This window comes from Gadus morhua, chromosome 9 (assembly GCF_902167405.1).
Source record: "Gadus morhua chromosome 9, gadMor3.0, whole genome shotgun sequence".
NCBI classification, from domain to species: Eukaryota; Metazoa; Chordata; class Actinopteri; order Gadiformes; family Gadidae; genus Gadus; species Gadus morhua.
In genome coordinates, this window is record NC_044056.1 from 18787260 (window position 1) to 18803806 (window position 16547).

Genomic DNA, 16547 nt, shown 5'->3' on the forward strand with positions numbered 1-16547 from the left:
GCATCAAGCATTCCCATTCATTCCTTTGGTGAATCATAAGAAAAATAATTGGAAATGGACTACAATCACATTGGCGACCCCAGCGCTTCCTGAGACCTGGCACATGAAGTATTGTTGGAAATGAGATGAAGTTGACCGAAAAAAAAAAGATGGGAAGAAGGAAGTAGTTTTGGTGGCCGTGTCCCCAGCCACGGGTTTACCCCAGCTCACAGATCAACCGCTTCCTTATTTATTAATCAGGCTTCCGACGGAGGACTCAGAAGGCTGGGTTTCGATTCAACTTCTCCACTCACTGCTACGGCCTACTGATGTACAAAGGAGGTACGAGTGGGAATACTTTAATTACATGAGTACCGGGATGTGAGCAAAACTCGCCCCAGTTTGCCTGATTTCATCTTCCCCAGTTCTCTGTGTATGTGCGGCTGGTGGGCCGTCTGCATAGGGTCCAGGGGTGGGACTGTCTCACTGTATTAAAAAAACACCCTCTACATCAAAGAGTGCATTATACGCATTAGCTACGTAGACTTTAGCTGAAAACAAGTGTCGGATGAGTGTTGTTATTGCGTCTGGAGCTCTTACTGCACGAGCGGACCTGTTTTTCTCGGCCAACAATAATTTAATTCCATTGGCAACTGAAACGGAAACATCTGGCTTTTGATTCCAGATTGCTTATGATCACCCCATGTATTCATCTTTATTTTGCAAACAAACAGCCGAGACTTCTTGTTCCAGTCCTGCTATCAAGTAGACTACGGAACTGAATAAGGAAGAGCAGGACGTAATCATTAGGCTCGTATCTACTGTATGGGCCATACCTGCTACAGTCATTAGTTCACCCTCCGCCAGACAAGGCCATACAGGAATAGCCTGAGCCTACTTATTATAGCAGCTATGTCTCCACTACAGGGCCAGGCCTTACATCCCTCCATCCCATCCCATGATTTAACACCGCAGATCCAGGTGAAGGCCATGTGACGTTAGCCATTAAGATAGTGATAAATCCTGCATTAAGGTATAGGCCCTGGGAACTGTAACTCGGCTTTACTGTACACGCTCTATGCATGCTGTGCGTGCACATGTACAGGATCATACAGTGTCAAGTCCTGCTCAAGTATTTATATCGTATTCATGTAACAATAACTATCTCTTTCATGATTTCATTACTAAAATCACAACTTCCCTCGACTCTTTGTCAACCCTTTTTACAAATCAACATGATGTTACTGTATCTATTATTCCAAAGCTACGTATGCTTCCTGTATCTATAATAACATATCTATGAGTATGCATATCTCTTATTACAGATATTCATATGGTTTCTACAGATCAATTTATTACAGATCAACGTATGGGTACTGTAGGAATCCATTGTTACAGATCTACATTTAGTTATTATAGCTGTGACTCCAGCTTTGGATGGAAAAAACCTGAACCAATGAGGAATCAGGCTTGGTTTATGTCCTCAGATATGCTGAGTTTTGCAAACTTATTTTGTCAAAAGCACGGGATATCTACAACCTGCCTTACAATAGGGCATGACACCTATTGACAACACAATAGTCCGCTATATACGCGAAACGGACGAATAAACATAGTTTCCAGAACCCTCTCCCCAAAGAACAGCCCAAATGTGTTTTACCTGCTGTTATCATCGCGTGACCCAAACTGGATAATCACTTTGCTGTCAAACTAAACCGAGACTGTGTTGTTTTGCCTCCCTCTGTTTCACAGTTGAATTATGAAGCAGCCTTTTTTTGTACCTCACTGAAAAATAGAACATGTTGTTTTTTTATTTTCATTTACAGTAATTTTCATTTAATTAAAAACAATAAAGCGAAACAGGTTGCTGGGTAAAGCAGGGTCCGACCATCCGTCCATTAACCTCACACTGTTCAGTCTGCCACCTGTGGGTGGATGCTATTTTATAATGACATTTAGCCAACACTGTCCTCATGGCTTGGATTTAGTGTTCCTATAGGTGTCACTTGGCTTGTGGATGTGAATCTTTCTCTCTTTGTCAGACAGAAGGTGTTGGAGGACATCCAGCGCTTGTTTGACAACGACGTCATCAACCAGGTGGTGTTTGACCTGGAAGACACAGGGTAAGTACATGCCAGGTCACTTAACCCAATCACATGCATAATGATGCGCACACACAGACATACACACAGGTGCACATACACACAGGTGCGCACACACACTCACACACACACGCACACACACAGACACACAGACACACACACACACACACACACACACACACACACACACACACACACACACACACACACACACACACACACACACACACACACACACACGTTTGATAGATGTTGTTCTTTCCAGAGAGAGACCAGGTTGTAGTGTGATTTCAAACCAGTGTGGTAACTAAATGTTGTCAGTTCAGGCACTCTTGAACACAAAATACAATTTACATTGTATTACAACAAGCTTTTCATTGGCTTTTGTTTAGCTAATGCCACGAAGTATCAAAAACACATCATATATATGTGTAAATATATATAGATAGGAAAAGGTTAGATGATGCATAGTACCATTTATATATATATATATATTTATACCGTATATATATATATTTACATTTAATTGTTATTTTACTCTACTAAATGGTATGCATCAGCTAACCTTTTTCCTACTCCTGGCCCTTCTTTCACCCCCTGTCCAATTAACTTTCCCTCCCTTTTAATTGAAATGTCAAAGTGAGCTCTGTATATGTTCCCTATCTCCCTCGCTCCCTCTCTCTCCCTCTCCCTCCCTCCCTCCCTCCCTCCCTATTAGTCCTCAGTGTATAAATGACCAGCCGGACACGCTGAGGTTTTTCTCCAAGTTTGAGAGTGGTAATCTGAGAAAAGCTGTGAAGGTCCGGAGGTAAGTGGCACCAAGTGGCACACACACACACACACACACACACACACACACACACACACACACACAGAGACAAGAGACAGACAGACAGACAGACAGACAGACAGACAGACAGACAGACAGACAGACAGACAGACAGACAGGCACTCTCACTCCACTGCGTGGGTGGTATTGTGTGTTCTAAATGCATAATGCTGGTGACCATGTAAACTGCACTTTGAAAAAAAGGCTTTGCAATGATAATGACTTCATTTATTTCATTATAAACAGTCTTGTCTTCTCTCCCACACTCCCCTCTCTCCATTCCCTCCACTCTCTCCAACCCTCTGACACAGATATGAATATGACCTCATCTTGAATGCAGACGCCAACTGTTCCATTAACACCCAGTGGTTTTACTTTGAGGTCAGCAACATGGCGGCCGACATTCCCTATCGCTTCAACGTCATCAACTGCGAGAAGACCAACAGCCAGTTCAACTATGGTGAGCGAGAGAACCCATTAGAATCAATCAGGAATTGTTCTACTCATTGAAACAAATAGCAAGCCGTTAATAATAGTACAATTGACGATAAACGCATTGATTTGAAACACTGGCTCAATGGAAACGGCCATGGCCGATAACTTCTTCCAACAGCAAATTCAATGTCGAAGTTGGGAATTCATTTTAGAAATGTGCCACATCCAAACCTATTAAATCCAGCTACTCGGGAGGCCAAAACGCCCAATTGTATTTTAAATAGCTTAAACTACAACAAACGGTTCTAGTTTTGGTCAAGCCCAAAACAATTAAGTACTGGTCCCCATGATGTCCTAAAGTGTAGTTGTAAATTGGCTCCACTCAATTTTCTCATTCGGTGTGTAGGTGTGAGTGTGCTTTTGCGTGTGTGTGCGTGTGTGTCTGTGTGTGTGTGTGTGTGTGTGTGTGTGTGTGTGTGTGTGTGTGTGTGTGTGTGTGTGTGTGTGTGTGTGTGTGTGTGTGTGTGTGTGTGTGTGTGAGAGAACTGAAATGAAGTTCTCTCACACTGAAAGAAAACTGACAGTCCTCAACCCTGATCTTCAACAAATTCAACAAAATAAAAATTATGTATTCGTCCAAAAGACAAATAACACACAATAATACCAATACATTTAATCCCCAGCCCTTTAAACCAAACACTCGCCATGATTCAGCCATCCTCCTTCAACAGAGCATTAATCTCTTCCATAGCAGCAGATGCTTAAAAGACCATCCGTACCTGGCAAGCCTTCAAATCCAGTCAAGTACACAAAATGTGTGCATCCCATTTTGGGCTTAAATTCTCCTTTTCCCTTTCAGCTCATCCAAGCAGATTTTCCTGGGCAATCCTATTCATTCAAAGTCGACACTTGTTTTAGAAAGTTTATACTTCATATTTCACTTTAGCTATATAACGGGATTTTCATATGTTATTCAATTTATAGCTTTGAAGTAGTACAGGGGGTGTATGGTATGCATAGTGCATGTTCCTTTCGATATATGATGTTTTGATTAGATTGAGCTAATTCGATTTTTTTCATTTTATTGACTTAATTCGAATTTTGGATGGATTTTGAATAAACAGAAACTTGTGGTCACACGCTTCAAATAGGGCATACCGAAGAAACATAACTAATACATTGTGTGTTGAATATATGCATGATCTATTTGCATGAGCACATCGTTTCCAGATTATATATTTTCCCGGTTCAGTAGAGTCTCAAGGTTAAATGGATTTCAACGAAAATGGTTTCAGGTCATGATAATAGTTCTCAATGTTGAGCCTCAGGCTTCTGTATGTTGGTGTTGGTGGGTAACTGTCTTTAAGAGCATCTTGATCCTCAAAAGTCTCTCCAAACGACTCCCAGCATTTAATGCAGAGAGACGATGCATCACCATGGAGATGAAGGGATACCTTCAGTACTATTGAATCTCACTTCTATTCCAATACAGTGGAACACGGCTTTGGCTTCTTTTGAGGTTTTCCTTGCCTTTCATGAAATGTTTTTTTGTCATTGTTTTTCATTTTCTTTTTACAAAATGGCCACCCGTCAACGCAATATCTTCAACCTCCTTTTAGAAACTATATATATGGTGGGAGTCTTGTCTGGCTGTCACCTGCCAGCAGCAGGTGTCATGTTCTGACTAGTCAGCCTGCTCCTCTGCTTCAGCCATCAATAGTGGAGATTTGCCTGTTTCCTTCTAACCAGCTCAACCGCTCACTTTGCTAGTTTTTGATTGATTCTCATCTTTACTCTGGTTTTCCTGTTCCTTCCTGTCTGTTCTCTGGTTTTATTCCTGCTATCGGAGGGCAGTGTGCTATCGGCGGTGTGCTGCTTTTCCTGGCTTTGCCTTCTTTAAGCGTCTTCTCACACCAAACAGTGAAAGGTAGTCAAAGGTCAAAATCAGCTAACCTTTCAATTTAAGCCATCTGATTTGTTTATAAAAAACTGCATCCTAAATTAATTATAGTGTTCAGGAAAAAACCAAGGATAACCTAATAGGGTACAAGCTGTTCCAAAGCTCCATCACTAAGTTTAATTGCAGGCCGTGTCAATTTAGCAAACAGACCATATGGTGATATGTGTGCATTCCATGAAATAACCCCCACCGAAAATGAAAAGCACCCTATGATGTGTAGCCCAATTTGAATGCTACATTATCTTCTCTGGCTTTGAATATTGCAGATATTGGCTTGACAGATAGACCAAGAGACATATAAGAACATAGAGAAATATGAGGAAGCAATAATATATATTAATAAAAAGGTCAGAGCACCGCTATGAACCAAAGGTTAGCCATGATAGTACTTCTGGCAGCTCAGCTGCCACAGCATAATAAATCAGATGATCCTGATCTACCTGGCAATCTACCTAGGATGATTAGGTGGGGTAGCCTGAGGACAGAGCCATCATATTTATTTATATTACATAAATTAAGATGGGAGAATAGGAGAGCGAGTTTGTGTGATTTGCAAAATCCCAGACAATCTACAAGACGGTTAGATGAAAGCTGGCAGCAATGGATGAGACTAAACCCAATGCTAACCATCGCAAGCCTGTTCTTTTGTCAGATGGTTTCATGGTCATTTTCATCATCATTGAAGTAAACTCTGCTACAAGCTCAGTACACCATGTGAATACAACTCTAGTCTACACTAACACTAACAATCCACACCTGGTGATTCTGCACCGTCTCCAGCTCATGCTCTTGGCTTGCTAAATATGCTTGCTTGTTTCCGTGTTTTCGTGTTTGACACCTGGAAATAATGGGAATCTAGTCTGCACCCACACATATAGACCTGACCTGCGTTCCTTTCCATCGGAGTCTCACGACTTCAGTTGAAGCAATAAAGTGAGGTCGAAGCTACTTCTTCACCTCCCAACCCCACATGTCTTATCAGTGCTAGTGGGATTGTCCTACTTATTGAGCTTGCTGTTGCACTCAACCCCTCCCCCCTGTGGAACCACCTGGGCAGAGTGTGTGCTGAACAATGATAGGGCCGACTTTTTGCTGTTTTCCTGTTTTGTCCTCGGCAATCTATTGCAGCCAAGACATACACACACACTCTTACAACACACACTATCACACACAAACACACGCACACGCACACACACACACACACACACACACACACACACACACACACACACACACACACACACTGGCACGTAATGATACACACGTGAACATGCAGGCAAACAAACACATGCATGTGCACTCTCGCAAGGATGCATGCGCGCACACAAACACATGGACACCATCACACGCACACACACAAACACACTCAAATATACAAAATACAAAAAAAAGGCATCTGCACTTCACTCACATAATGTTTTTTTGCAGCTGCAAACTAGGTTTCCAGGAAATTGTTTCATCTCAGGTAGTGAGTCAGTGAATGGAAGAAGACAGTGTTTTTACAAAATAGCCCGTCCTTCCATTGTATGGAAAATGGCTTTTTTGTCTGAACGAAGATCCTGATTGAGAAGAAAGTAAAGTAGCTATCTATCTCCGACCCCGGTGCAAAACGGAACTCCTCACAACAATCTCCCATAGGAGGGGTTGGGAGCCAGGGTGTGTACGGCTCAGTGTGTGTGTCTCTGGATGGGGGTCTGATGCAGGATGGGCTTCCTCCTCTCTCGCCCTGGGAGACAAATGAATGTTGTCTAACTTTGTTTAGACGTAACCATTATTTAGATGGGCTTTATTGGCTGGCGCTGATGGCAGAGAAACCCCTTCACTGCCCACCATTACACTGCAGGAGCCCTCGAGCTAAAGCCTGGACCGCAGAAACAAGCATCTACTCTGAGGTTCTGAACACTCTGAGCAGCTCCCATCTTGTGTTTTACACGCATTTGTGTGTGTGTGTGCGTGTGTGCGACGCGTGTGTGCATGCCTGTGCAAACTTTTATCTGCAGTCTGAGGAATATGGGAATTGCAGACCCTTTATATTGCTGTCTGTGTGTGTTTCTGTGCGTGTGCGCATGTGCGTGTGTGTGTGTGTGTGTGTGTGTGTGTGTGTGTGCTGCAGGTATGCAGCCTGTTCTCTACTCTGTGAGAGAAGCTCTCGATGGCAGACCACACTGGGTGCGGACTGGCACGGAGATCTGTTACTTCAGGTACTTCTGGGCCCCAGATTGAGCGTCTAATGTGATTCACACCACCCACACGTTTTGCTTAATTGTTCCCTCTTGGACAGTTGCCATAACAAACACCCTCATCGTTTTTCCTCCATTCTATCTGTTGAAATAAAATGCAAACATTCAATCATAAAATCGACTGTGATTGCTTGTAGTGGTTGTAAGCTGAACAATTTTTAGCCCTGAAATACTTCTTGGCCAGTCTTTTGTTGTTGTACACTAATGCAACATCCAATATTGTATCTTAGCAGAGAACATTTAACAATCCAATAAGAGCTTGAATCATAACTAAATTCCCTATCAATTTACACTTGAGTTTACAAATATGGTTTTAGCTTTCACCCGTCTAGCTGTTGTTGTGATGTTTGCCTCAAATTTAGATTCCCCCTTTTTTTTTTTTTATCTAGGAATCACTTCTGTCCAGCACAGGGCAGCAGAGGGCCGACCTTTTACACTTTGACCTTTACTGTGACCTTTAAACACAAAGAAGACGTATGCTACCTGGCCTACCACTATCCTTACACATATTCTGCACTGCAGGTACACATTTTTCCTTCTATCTATCCATCTGTCTGTCTGTCTGTCTGTCTGTCTGTCTGTCTGTCTGTCTGTCTGTCTGTCTGTCTGTCTGTCTGTCTGTCTGCCTGTGTTTCTAGGTTTGAAGGTGTGACCATAACATACATTTTCTGAATACGGGAGCTTTACTATCCACCTTTGCTTTTGTTGTGCCAAAAAAACTCTAGTTTTAGTTCTGTTTGTGTCTGTGTATGTATCTGTGTGTGTACGTGTGATTGCCGAGAATAAGAGTGATGTATGCGTGCGTGTGTATGTCCATGCATTTGAGAATCAGGCCTCGTCTGAGAATGTTTTTATGCTGCTTTCAGGTCTTGCAAAAGACTATCATCTTCCATTGTTATCAAAATATATGTGTCATGTTGCTTTGGTCTTCAGAATCCCTCCTTACGGTGAATTCATGCAACACAATTTTAAAATATGTTATGGGCATGTCAGGATGAGAGGAAAACTACGTGTTTGTTCGCCTAACATACAAATACAAATGAACATGTGGGCACATGTATATATCTTTTTGAATTTGCTGGTTGTTGGATAACAATGGAAGTCTACATTCATAAAGCTTAGCGTTCATCTGCCATTTCATGATATATACAATACTAGTGGGCAGGAAATAGCTGCTTTTGAAAGCCTCATTTCATGATGCTGGCGATAAGGGAGACAAAACCATAGATAGAACCATCAGTATAGAAGCAGGAAATAACTGCAATTATAGGGAAATTATATTTGAGTTGCTGCATGTTTGTTGAAGTCATTCATATTGTCTCCAAGCAACGGGCATAGAAGCAAGACTGTCCGGTATTCACGTTTTTTTTATCAGTGATTGGTGGTGGCAGGATGCTTCTCATATCATTGATTTCCCTCTCGTAAGCATGCTAATTATTATGCCTTTTCATTCTCCCCCAGCCTTGCTTTGTCATTTAGCTGCAAAACATGAATACAGGAAACTTTGAAAGGACTAAAGGAAGGAATAAACAGCTTGTTGTCTGTTGCTCTCTCTCAGATGTCTTTTTTTATTTATTTGACATATTTTTAAGTCGTACTATCTCGGCACAAACATTGACAACGCAAATTTGAACAATTGCCACTTATAATTCTTTCCTATTCATGCTTCACGAGGTTTATATAATTATAAACTTGCATTTCGAAACGTGTACAACCTTTATCTTCATCCCTACCCTTTGTGGAATAATTTAGCAACTTATTATTCCTTAAAAAATAAAACATTTCTCCATTAGCTTATTTCTCCAACCATTTGTTGGAAATGTGCCTTTCCATCCAGGCAAAATGTGCCTAAATCCTAATAGCACTCTTTCTCTTATCTCTGCCCCTCTCTGGCTCCACACAGTCCCATCTCCAGGTGCTGGGGCGATCGGTGGACCCTGCCAAGGTGTTTTTCCGGCAGCAGACTTTGTGCTCCAGCTTGGCTGGAAACCCATGTCCACTAGTCACCATCACCGCCTGCCCTGCCAGCAGAGGGTGGAGGGACATGCACCAACTACGTAAGTGTGTGTGTACGTGCGTGTGTGTTTGTCTGTTAAAATAAAGCTCTATGAACGTGCAACGGTAGAAGCCAGTTGAACCACACACTCAAAATGATCTCCAGTTATGATAATAATAGGCATGTGTGTTGGTTTAGTGTCAACACCTTTTGACACTTATACTCAATTGCATCTCATCCAATATAAATATAGAAATCTTGTGTCTGTCTCTACCTCCACCAGTGCATTTGCATGTGGGTAGACATTCCTTAATATATTGTAGTTATTGCAATATTGTAAAAGGAAATACCAGTTGAGAATATTGACAGGACAAAATCAATTAGAAGTCTGCAGATACTTTAGTATAGTATAATAAGGATGGATTATAGATTATAATGCAATATGCTAGAATAAGAATATAAATTATAGACTTCATCAGATACAACTACTTAAAGATCCCTTTAATTGAAATTGACAGATGAAGGTTTTATATCCAATCCAACAAAGTAGCCATCCAGTTGACAACACGAAAACCCGAAAACAAAAGAAAGGTTATGAACTCAGAATACAAAGTAAAGAGCTAGCTTGCAGTCAGAATACAACATAACAAGCTTGCTCCCAGTGGGGATAGTAAACTAGCCTGCAGTCTGGATCACTGGCTGTAGTTAGCCTGCGGCCAAATATTCCTGATGAAGTTAGGAATCGGTTTCTGTGATACTCTTCTCTGCAAAGGGAAGAATACAATGTTAGAATGTTATGTGAGGGTGGGTGTTATTTGTGTTTTTTCCTATGTGTCAGCGTGTGTGTCTTAAATGAGACTGAGGTCACGTATGCATGTTTTATTTGTGTCTTATTGTGTCTTATTGTTTATGTGTGTGTGTGTGTGTGTGTGTGTGTGTGTGTGTGTGTGTGTGTGTGTGTGTGTGTGTGTGTGTGTGTGTGTGTGTGTGTGTGTGTGTGTGTGTGTGTGTGTGTGTGTGTTTGCAAATGTCTAGCCAGGCATGCAAAGAGAGACATCTATAACTATAACAGACTTTGTTTATATTTCACTACTAAATTGAAAACCAGCGATCCTTAACAATCCCATGGGTAAAGAAAAAGTTCTTTGGGAGGAGACGACCATATGCAATTCATCATGGTAAATCACCATTACCATATTATCATAGGCCTACAGGAAATGCTTTTATTAGAAACTGGTATTTTAAATATTACGCAACATCCTTTTCAAATAAAGAGAGCAGATATAGGTAATATTTTCCATTAAAATCCAATATTTTAATTTAATTTAGAATCAAAAGCATATATAGATCATTTTTTTTTACAAAACAGAATAAATTGAAGAATAAATGTTCTGTCGGAGCTGGCAGGTTCAAAGTCTCGTTGGTGGAATTGATCGATTTGGAGTGCAAAATGAAAAGGCAAACACAGATGGATGTACAGTCGATGACTGACTGGATGATTGACGATATCAAACACTGGATCTGGCGGTCGGGCTGTAAATGCCAGACTACGTCAAATGGAGTGGCATTACGTAGATCAGGCTGCGTGAACCACTTTTATGACTATGTCTTATAATTCATCATTCTGACTCGGTTGGACGATGGTCACTGTTAGAGGCAACAACAAGCACTTCCGGGACGTATATCGGCGGGGCCTAATTGCCCCAAAGGGTTACAATGCAGTCCGTTTTTGCATGTGAAGGTTGCTGTGTTCTCGCTCAATAATGGACCAATTTCAATTTTCTTTGCCTGCATTAGACCCTTAGACTAGGGTTAGACTAGGTTATTGGAATCTATGATCCTGGTGGAAAGATCCTCAAGCTTTCCTTTATTTCAAGCAATATTGATTTAAAGACCAAGATTCAATAGAGTGTTTAATAATGCGATTGCCATTTATACAGTAGGTTATGAATAGCAGTCAGGTGGGCAAACCGTCTACATAGACAAATATTTCATTCTTCAAATCAGTGAGAGCAAGCTTTATGCCATTGGCCTATTGACTGATTGTGGTTAGTCATAGATGAGTTAAAGAAAACATTATAAATTCTGTAGCTTCAAAAACTGGTGCTAATAGAGTCATAGCACTCACTACTGTTATGGTGTTGGTAGAAGCTGTCCTGGTTTTCTCATTAAATTCAGAATGCTTTCGTATTGAATACCAGCAGCTTTTCTCGACAAAGCTACTCAGTGCCAGAGTAATGTCTTAAGCATATTGCCAGAAATACAAACTGAGAAAAATATTTCTGGAAGTCTACAAGTATTATTTTTACCTACCTAATTCTGGTATTTTGTTTTGAGAATTCTCAAAACAAAAGTATTTTCTTCAAGTTTAATTATTTACAATTTCAACACAATTATATTAGCTAAAAAAATCATGGACAAAATGGACAACTTGTCAATTTCCTGCCGTTGACAAAAGGGTGTTGAAAGTCTGTTAAAGTGCACGAGGACAATCTTTTTTTCATAATCTTCGGAAAAAAATGTACAACTACTTAAATGCTATGTAACATGCGGATGAAATACAACAGGATTCAATTACTGAGCACAGATATAACACAGATACAATATGAATAGACAACCTTTACATATTTTCAATCTAGCTCTGGGGAAAAAAGTTATTTGAAAGGTTGGGTGGTTTTCCATTTAGCTCCATTCAATATTTGTTACGAAAATCTGCAAATAAGGCTTTAAATCAATATGAACACGGGCATCATATTTGGTTTATCGTTTTCTCTAAATTTGCTTGGATATCTGCCCTCTCAAAGCCAATACAATGCATCAACAAAAAGAAGACACAAACAGCTATCCCACAACACTGATACACCCAACTTATTTTTATGAAACTAATGTTGCAAAACTACTCCATCAGCCAATAGTAATAGACTTCAACACCTCCATAGGCCAATAGTAATGGACCTCAACAACTCTATAGGCCAATGCTAATGAATGTCGACAAGCCATGGGCCAATAGTAATGGACCTCAACAGGCAACCAGCCAATAGAAATGAATGATGACCAGCCTTTCTGACCAATGGGCCGTGAGAGACGATTTTCTCAGCTCCACTAATTCTGAGCAATTGCTGATGAGACACATGGGAAAATAACTGAGTCTGAGGACACGAGACATGCGCTTTGTCTGTCCTTCTGTTTGTCTTGTTGTTTATTCTGCTGATCCCTGGTGAGAGAAAGCAGGGTGTGACTGTGAGGGCCATGTCTGAAAGACAGACAAACAGAGAGATAGACGGATCAACGGATAGGCCGATTTAAAAGTTTAAAATGAATGCCAATAGCATCATCCGCAATCTGGACATCATTCACATTTTAATGATATTGACACAATTGAAATGTGTTAATTAAGATCCGGGCGCAATGTGACAATTATTTCTGGTGACCTCAGATTGAAAACATAATTGCTCAGCTGCTCCCTCTCTAACAAGGCCAAAATTGACTGTTGTGGCGTGTAGGACAACGGAATAACACTGGTTTGATTAAAGACCAAAATCACATAATTGAATAATCAGAGGCTTTGGCGGAGGGGGAAGATGCATCTATAACAGCCAAATCCAGGAGGGGCTTCAGGGGGCTGACTGATCCGAAGCCCGGGCGCGCGCGGGGGGGGGGCTGACTTCACAATTCGTTCACGGTGTTAGAACGGACGAGGCAGCCAGAGTACCAAGAAACAGCAACGACAAGAAGCAATGAAAGCCAACACAGAAAGAACAACCAAAAGTCATTCTGCTTCATGGCTATGTCCTACAGAAAACCTCCACCTGCATTAGACTGCAGGACAAATTGTTCGTGACAGCCCACATACAAAAACCGTCTGACAAGATCCGTTATCTCGGTCCCGAGACTTGACTCGGACTCTGCTTGCCTTTCTCTTGTTTGTCCAGGTAATTGTCTTTTGTTCATGTGTTGACAGCTCTTGTCCACAGACCACACCGAGCGTGCCACCGCTTTCTCAACCCCCCACCCCTCTCTCTCTCAACCTCTACCTCTCTACCTCTCTGTCTCTCTCTCTCTCTCTACCTCTACCTCTCTGTCTCTCTCTCTCTACCTCTCTCCCTCTCTCTCTCTCTCTCTCTCTCTCTCTCTCTCTCTCTCTCTCTCTCTCTCTCTCTCTCTCTCTCTCTTTCTCTCTCTCTCTCTCTCTCTCTCTCTCTCTCTCTCTCTCTCTCTCTCCGTCCAGGTAACCGGCCGTGCTTGGTGCTGACAGCGCGTGTCCACCCCAGCGAGTCCAACGCCAGCTGGGTGATGAGGGGCACCCTGGGGTTCCTGTGCAGCCGGGACCCGGTGGCCCAGAGCCTCAGGGAGGCCTTCGTCTTCAAGATCATCCCCGTGCTCAACCCCGACGGGGTCGTCAACGGCACGTGAGTCCCATAGCACACACAAACACATGCACATGAACGCACACGCACACACACACACACACACACACACACACACACACACACACACACACACACACACACACACACACACACACATACACAGGCGCAATCACATGAACGCATTCACACACATGCGAACGCACCCACACGCACATATGCATGAACACAAACATACCCGTACATACATACACAACACATGCACACGCACGTATCGCACGCGCACATGCAAACAAACACACACACACACACATCCACATTGACGCACGCACACACATACACATAGACGCACACATGCACACACACACACACACACACACACACACACACACACACACACACACACACACACACACACACACACACACATACACATACGCTCGCACACACACACACATACAGACCGAAACACAGACACAGACAAAGACACACATGCACATACAAACACACGCACACACAAAGAGAAGTCCTCATTACGCAAATATGCTGGTCCGCAGACATGAAATAATTAACACGTGTTCACACACAGGCTGGGATGAGCTTCGGGGATTCTCCATCTGCATTGAAATAAAGTTGCGTCTTAGGGCAATCAAACAATCAGAGTGTTGTCTATCTTTGCGTAATTAATATTTATGTGTTTGTGGTTCGCATGCACCATTTGTTTGCTTCAAAGCATCTGTTTAAACAGCAACAAGTCAGGGAGGCTAGATTCTCTCTCTCTCTCTCTCTCTCTCTCTCTCTCTCTCTCTCTCTCTCTCTCTCTCTCTCTCTCTCTCTCTCTTACGCAGACGCCTGTCTTTTCCAACTTGTTTCTCTCTGTGTATTCTTTAATGAGTCGGCCAATGTGATGCAATGATTGCATCTTTGTTATAATGAAGTGTTTTAAGAGAGCGGTTCTTCGTTTAACAGCCATTTACGACCAGAGGGGCCAGGCTGAAACAGACTGAAACTGACTGTCTTACGTTGTTGTTATCTTTAGTCAAGATGCTATCTCTTCTATAAGAAATGTGTCTTTGTGAAACTAGTAAATATGTGATAAATGTCAGTGCTTCGCTGCCTCAAAAACCTATTACGTTTATGTTTAGGAACCGTTTAGTCTGATGATTTGCTTTAATTCGGATTCTGTCATTTATAAGACTAGCTTATGCCAGACAGTCCAGCATATGTGGTGGTTCCAGCTTTCAAGGTCTTCCAAAGAGTTAATCAGTATATACCAGTTATCCATTGGAAAGGTTTATGCATATGATAACTAAATCACTATCAGCTACTGCGCTGTCTATTCCTATGTTCCAAATCCTGACATCTAGACAGATTGCCTTTGAAACTTGACATCCATGAAATCAAACTAGGGAATATTTTAAATGTAGTCTTTAATTGAATGGCTTTTTGCCAAATCCACTTCTACCTATGTAACTCCCTTTGTATGACGGAGTTGTGTGTATTAAATATTGTTTATACAGAGTTTGACCCATGGACCCATTAATTCCCTTGTGTATATTGAGTTCGACCCTCACGTTCTTTTAATCCCTTTGTTTTGCTTAATGACCTGTTAAATGAGCTGGCAAAGCCCCTTATTTAATTAACGCGTGCCCCCCCTACTCTTTTAGCTCAGGCCACTTTGGAACGAGTTGGACATTCCTTTGAACAAGTGTCCCGCACGCTTTTTCTTTTAGCTCCCCACAGAAAATCCTCAAAATTGTTTATGTTGTAGGTGTATGCTGTGTGTGACATGTTCAAGCTACTGTGACCGTGGCATTGAATTTCCACTGGGGATCAATAAAATGTGCATCCATCTATCGATCCATCGATCCATAGATCCATTGATCCATCGATCCATCGATCTATCTTATCTATCTATATATCTATCTACTCAGCTATCTATCTATTGAGCCATCTATCTATTCACAGCTATGAGCCGAGGATGCTGCATTGAGTCGTTGTCAGAGTTGACCACTGCGGTGCTGTCATCACTGTCAGACACAGATAGCAATCACATCTAAACACGTTCAAAGACGCGTCGACGCAGAATAAGGTGAACCTCTGCGTTTGCGTTGCACACAGCGGGCCCATTCGCTGGCGTCAGTCCAGCCAACCCACGCTCGCTCTCTTACAGTTGGTGTACACCACCCCCGCAGTCCTGCTACGTGACGCGTTCAGTTGATTCCATCAAGGACAAACCGTCTTGAATGAAACCGCCACGCATTACCGTTCACTTACTCCACAAACCCATCCACTGCGATCCAGTACAGTGATTGTACCTGCTTGGCTTTAATCCAGGCATGTTATGTCTCTGTCCATGTCCCCCCCCCCCCCAGATGGACCAAGCCTGGCAGTACAAACAGCCTGCACAGATGTCCATGTTGCGCCCTGATAATTCTTAACTATTTGAAATCTAATGTGGGTTCTGTGGGTCATCGCTCCTTTGTCCTCCCGTCTGAGCGTGCATCCGTGTGTCTCCTTGTACGTATTCTAATGTCGCGTGTGCGTGGGTGCTACACGAGTGTGCGTGCGTGCCTGATGTAAGTCTTGCGACACGATTCTGACATTTCTAAGGAACTAGGACACTGACGGGATTTAAT

At 42.2% G+C, this 16547-nt stretch overlaps 1 protein-coding gene across 1 annotated transcript in view; it reads left to right on the forward strand.

The window, feature by feature from the left end:
• The window catches only part of agbl1 (AGBL carboxypeptidase 1), a 96248-nt gene that overhangs the window by 51975 nt on the left and 27726 nt on the right, over window positions 1-16547 (forward strand). The window contains exons 15-21 of the mRNA XM_030366727.1: window positions 2022-2102; window positions 2800-2889; window positions 3222-3370; window positions 7419-7506; window positions 7935-8067; window positions 9449-9602; window positions 13770-13950. Coding sequence (XP_030222587.1) covers window positions 2022-2102; window positions 2800-2889; window positions 3222-3370; window positions 7419-7506; window positions 7935-8067; window positions 9449-9602; window positions 13770-13950 — 876 coding nt within the window. The remainder of the gene's footprint in view (window positions 1-2021; window positions 2103-2799; window positions 2890-3221; window positions 3371-7418; window positions 7507-7934; window positions 8068-9448; window positions 9603-13769; window positions 13951-16547) is intronic.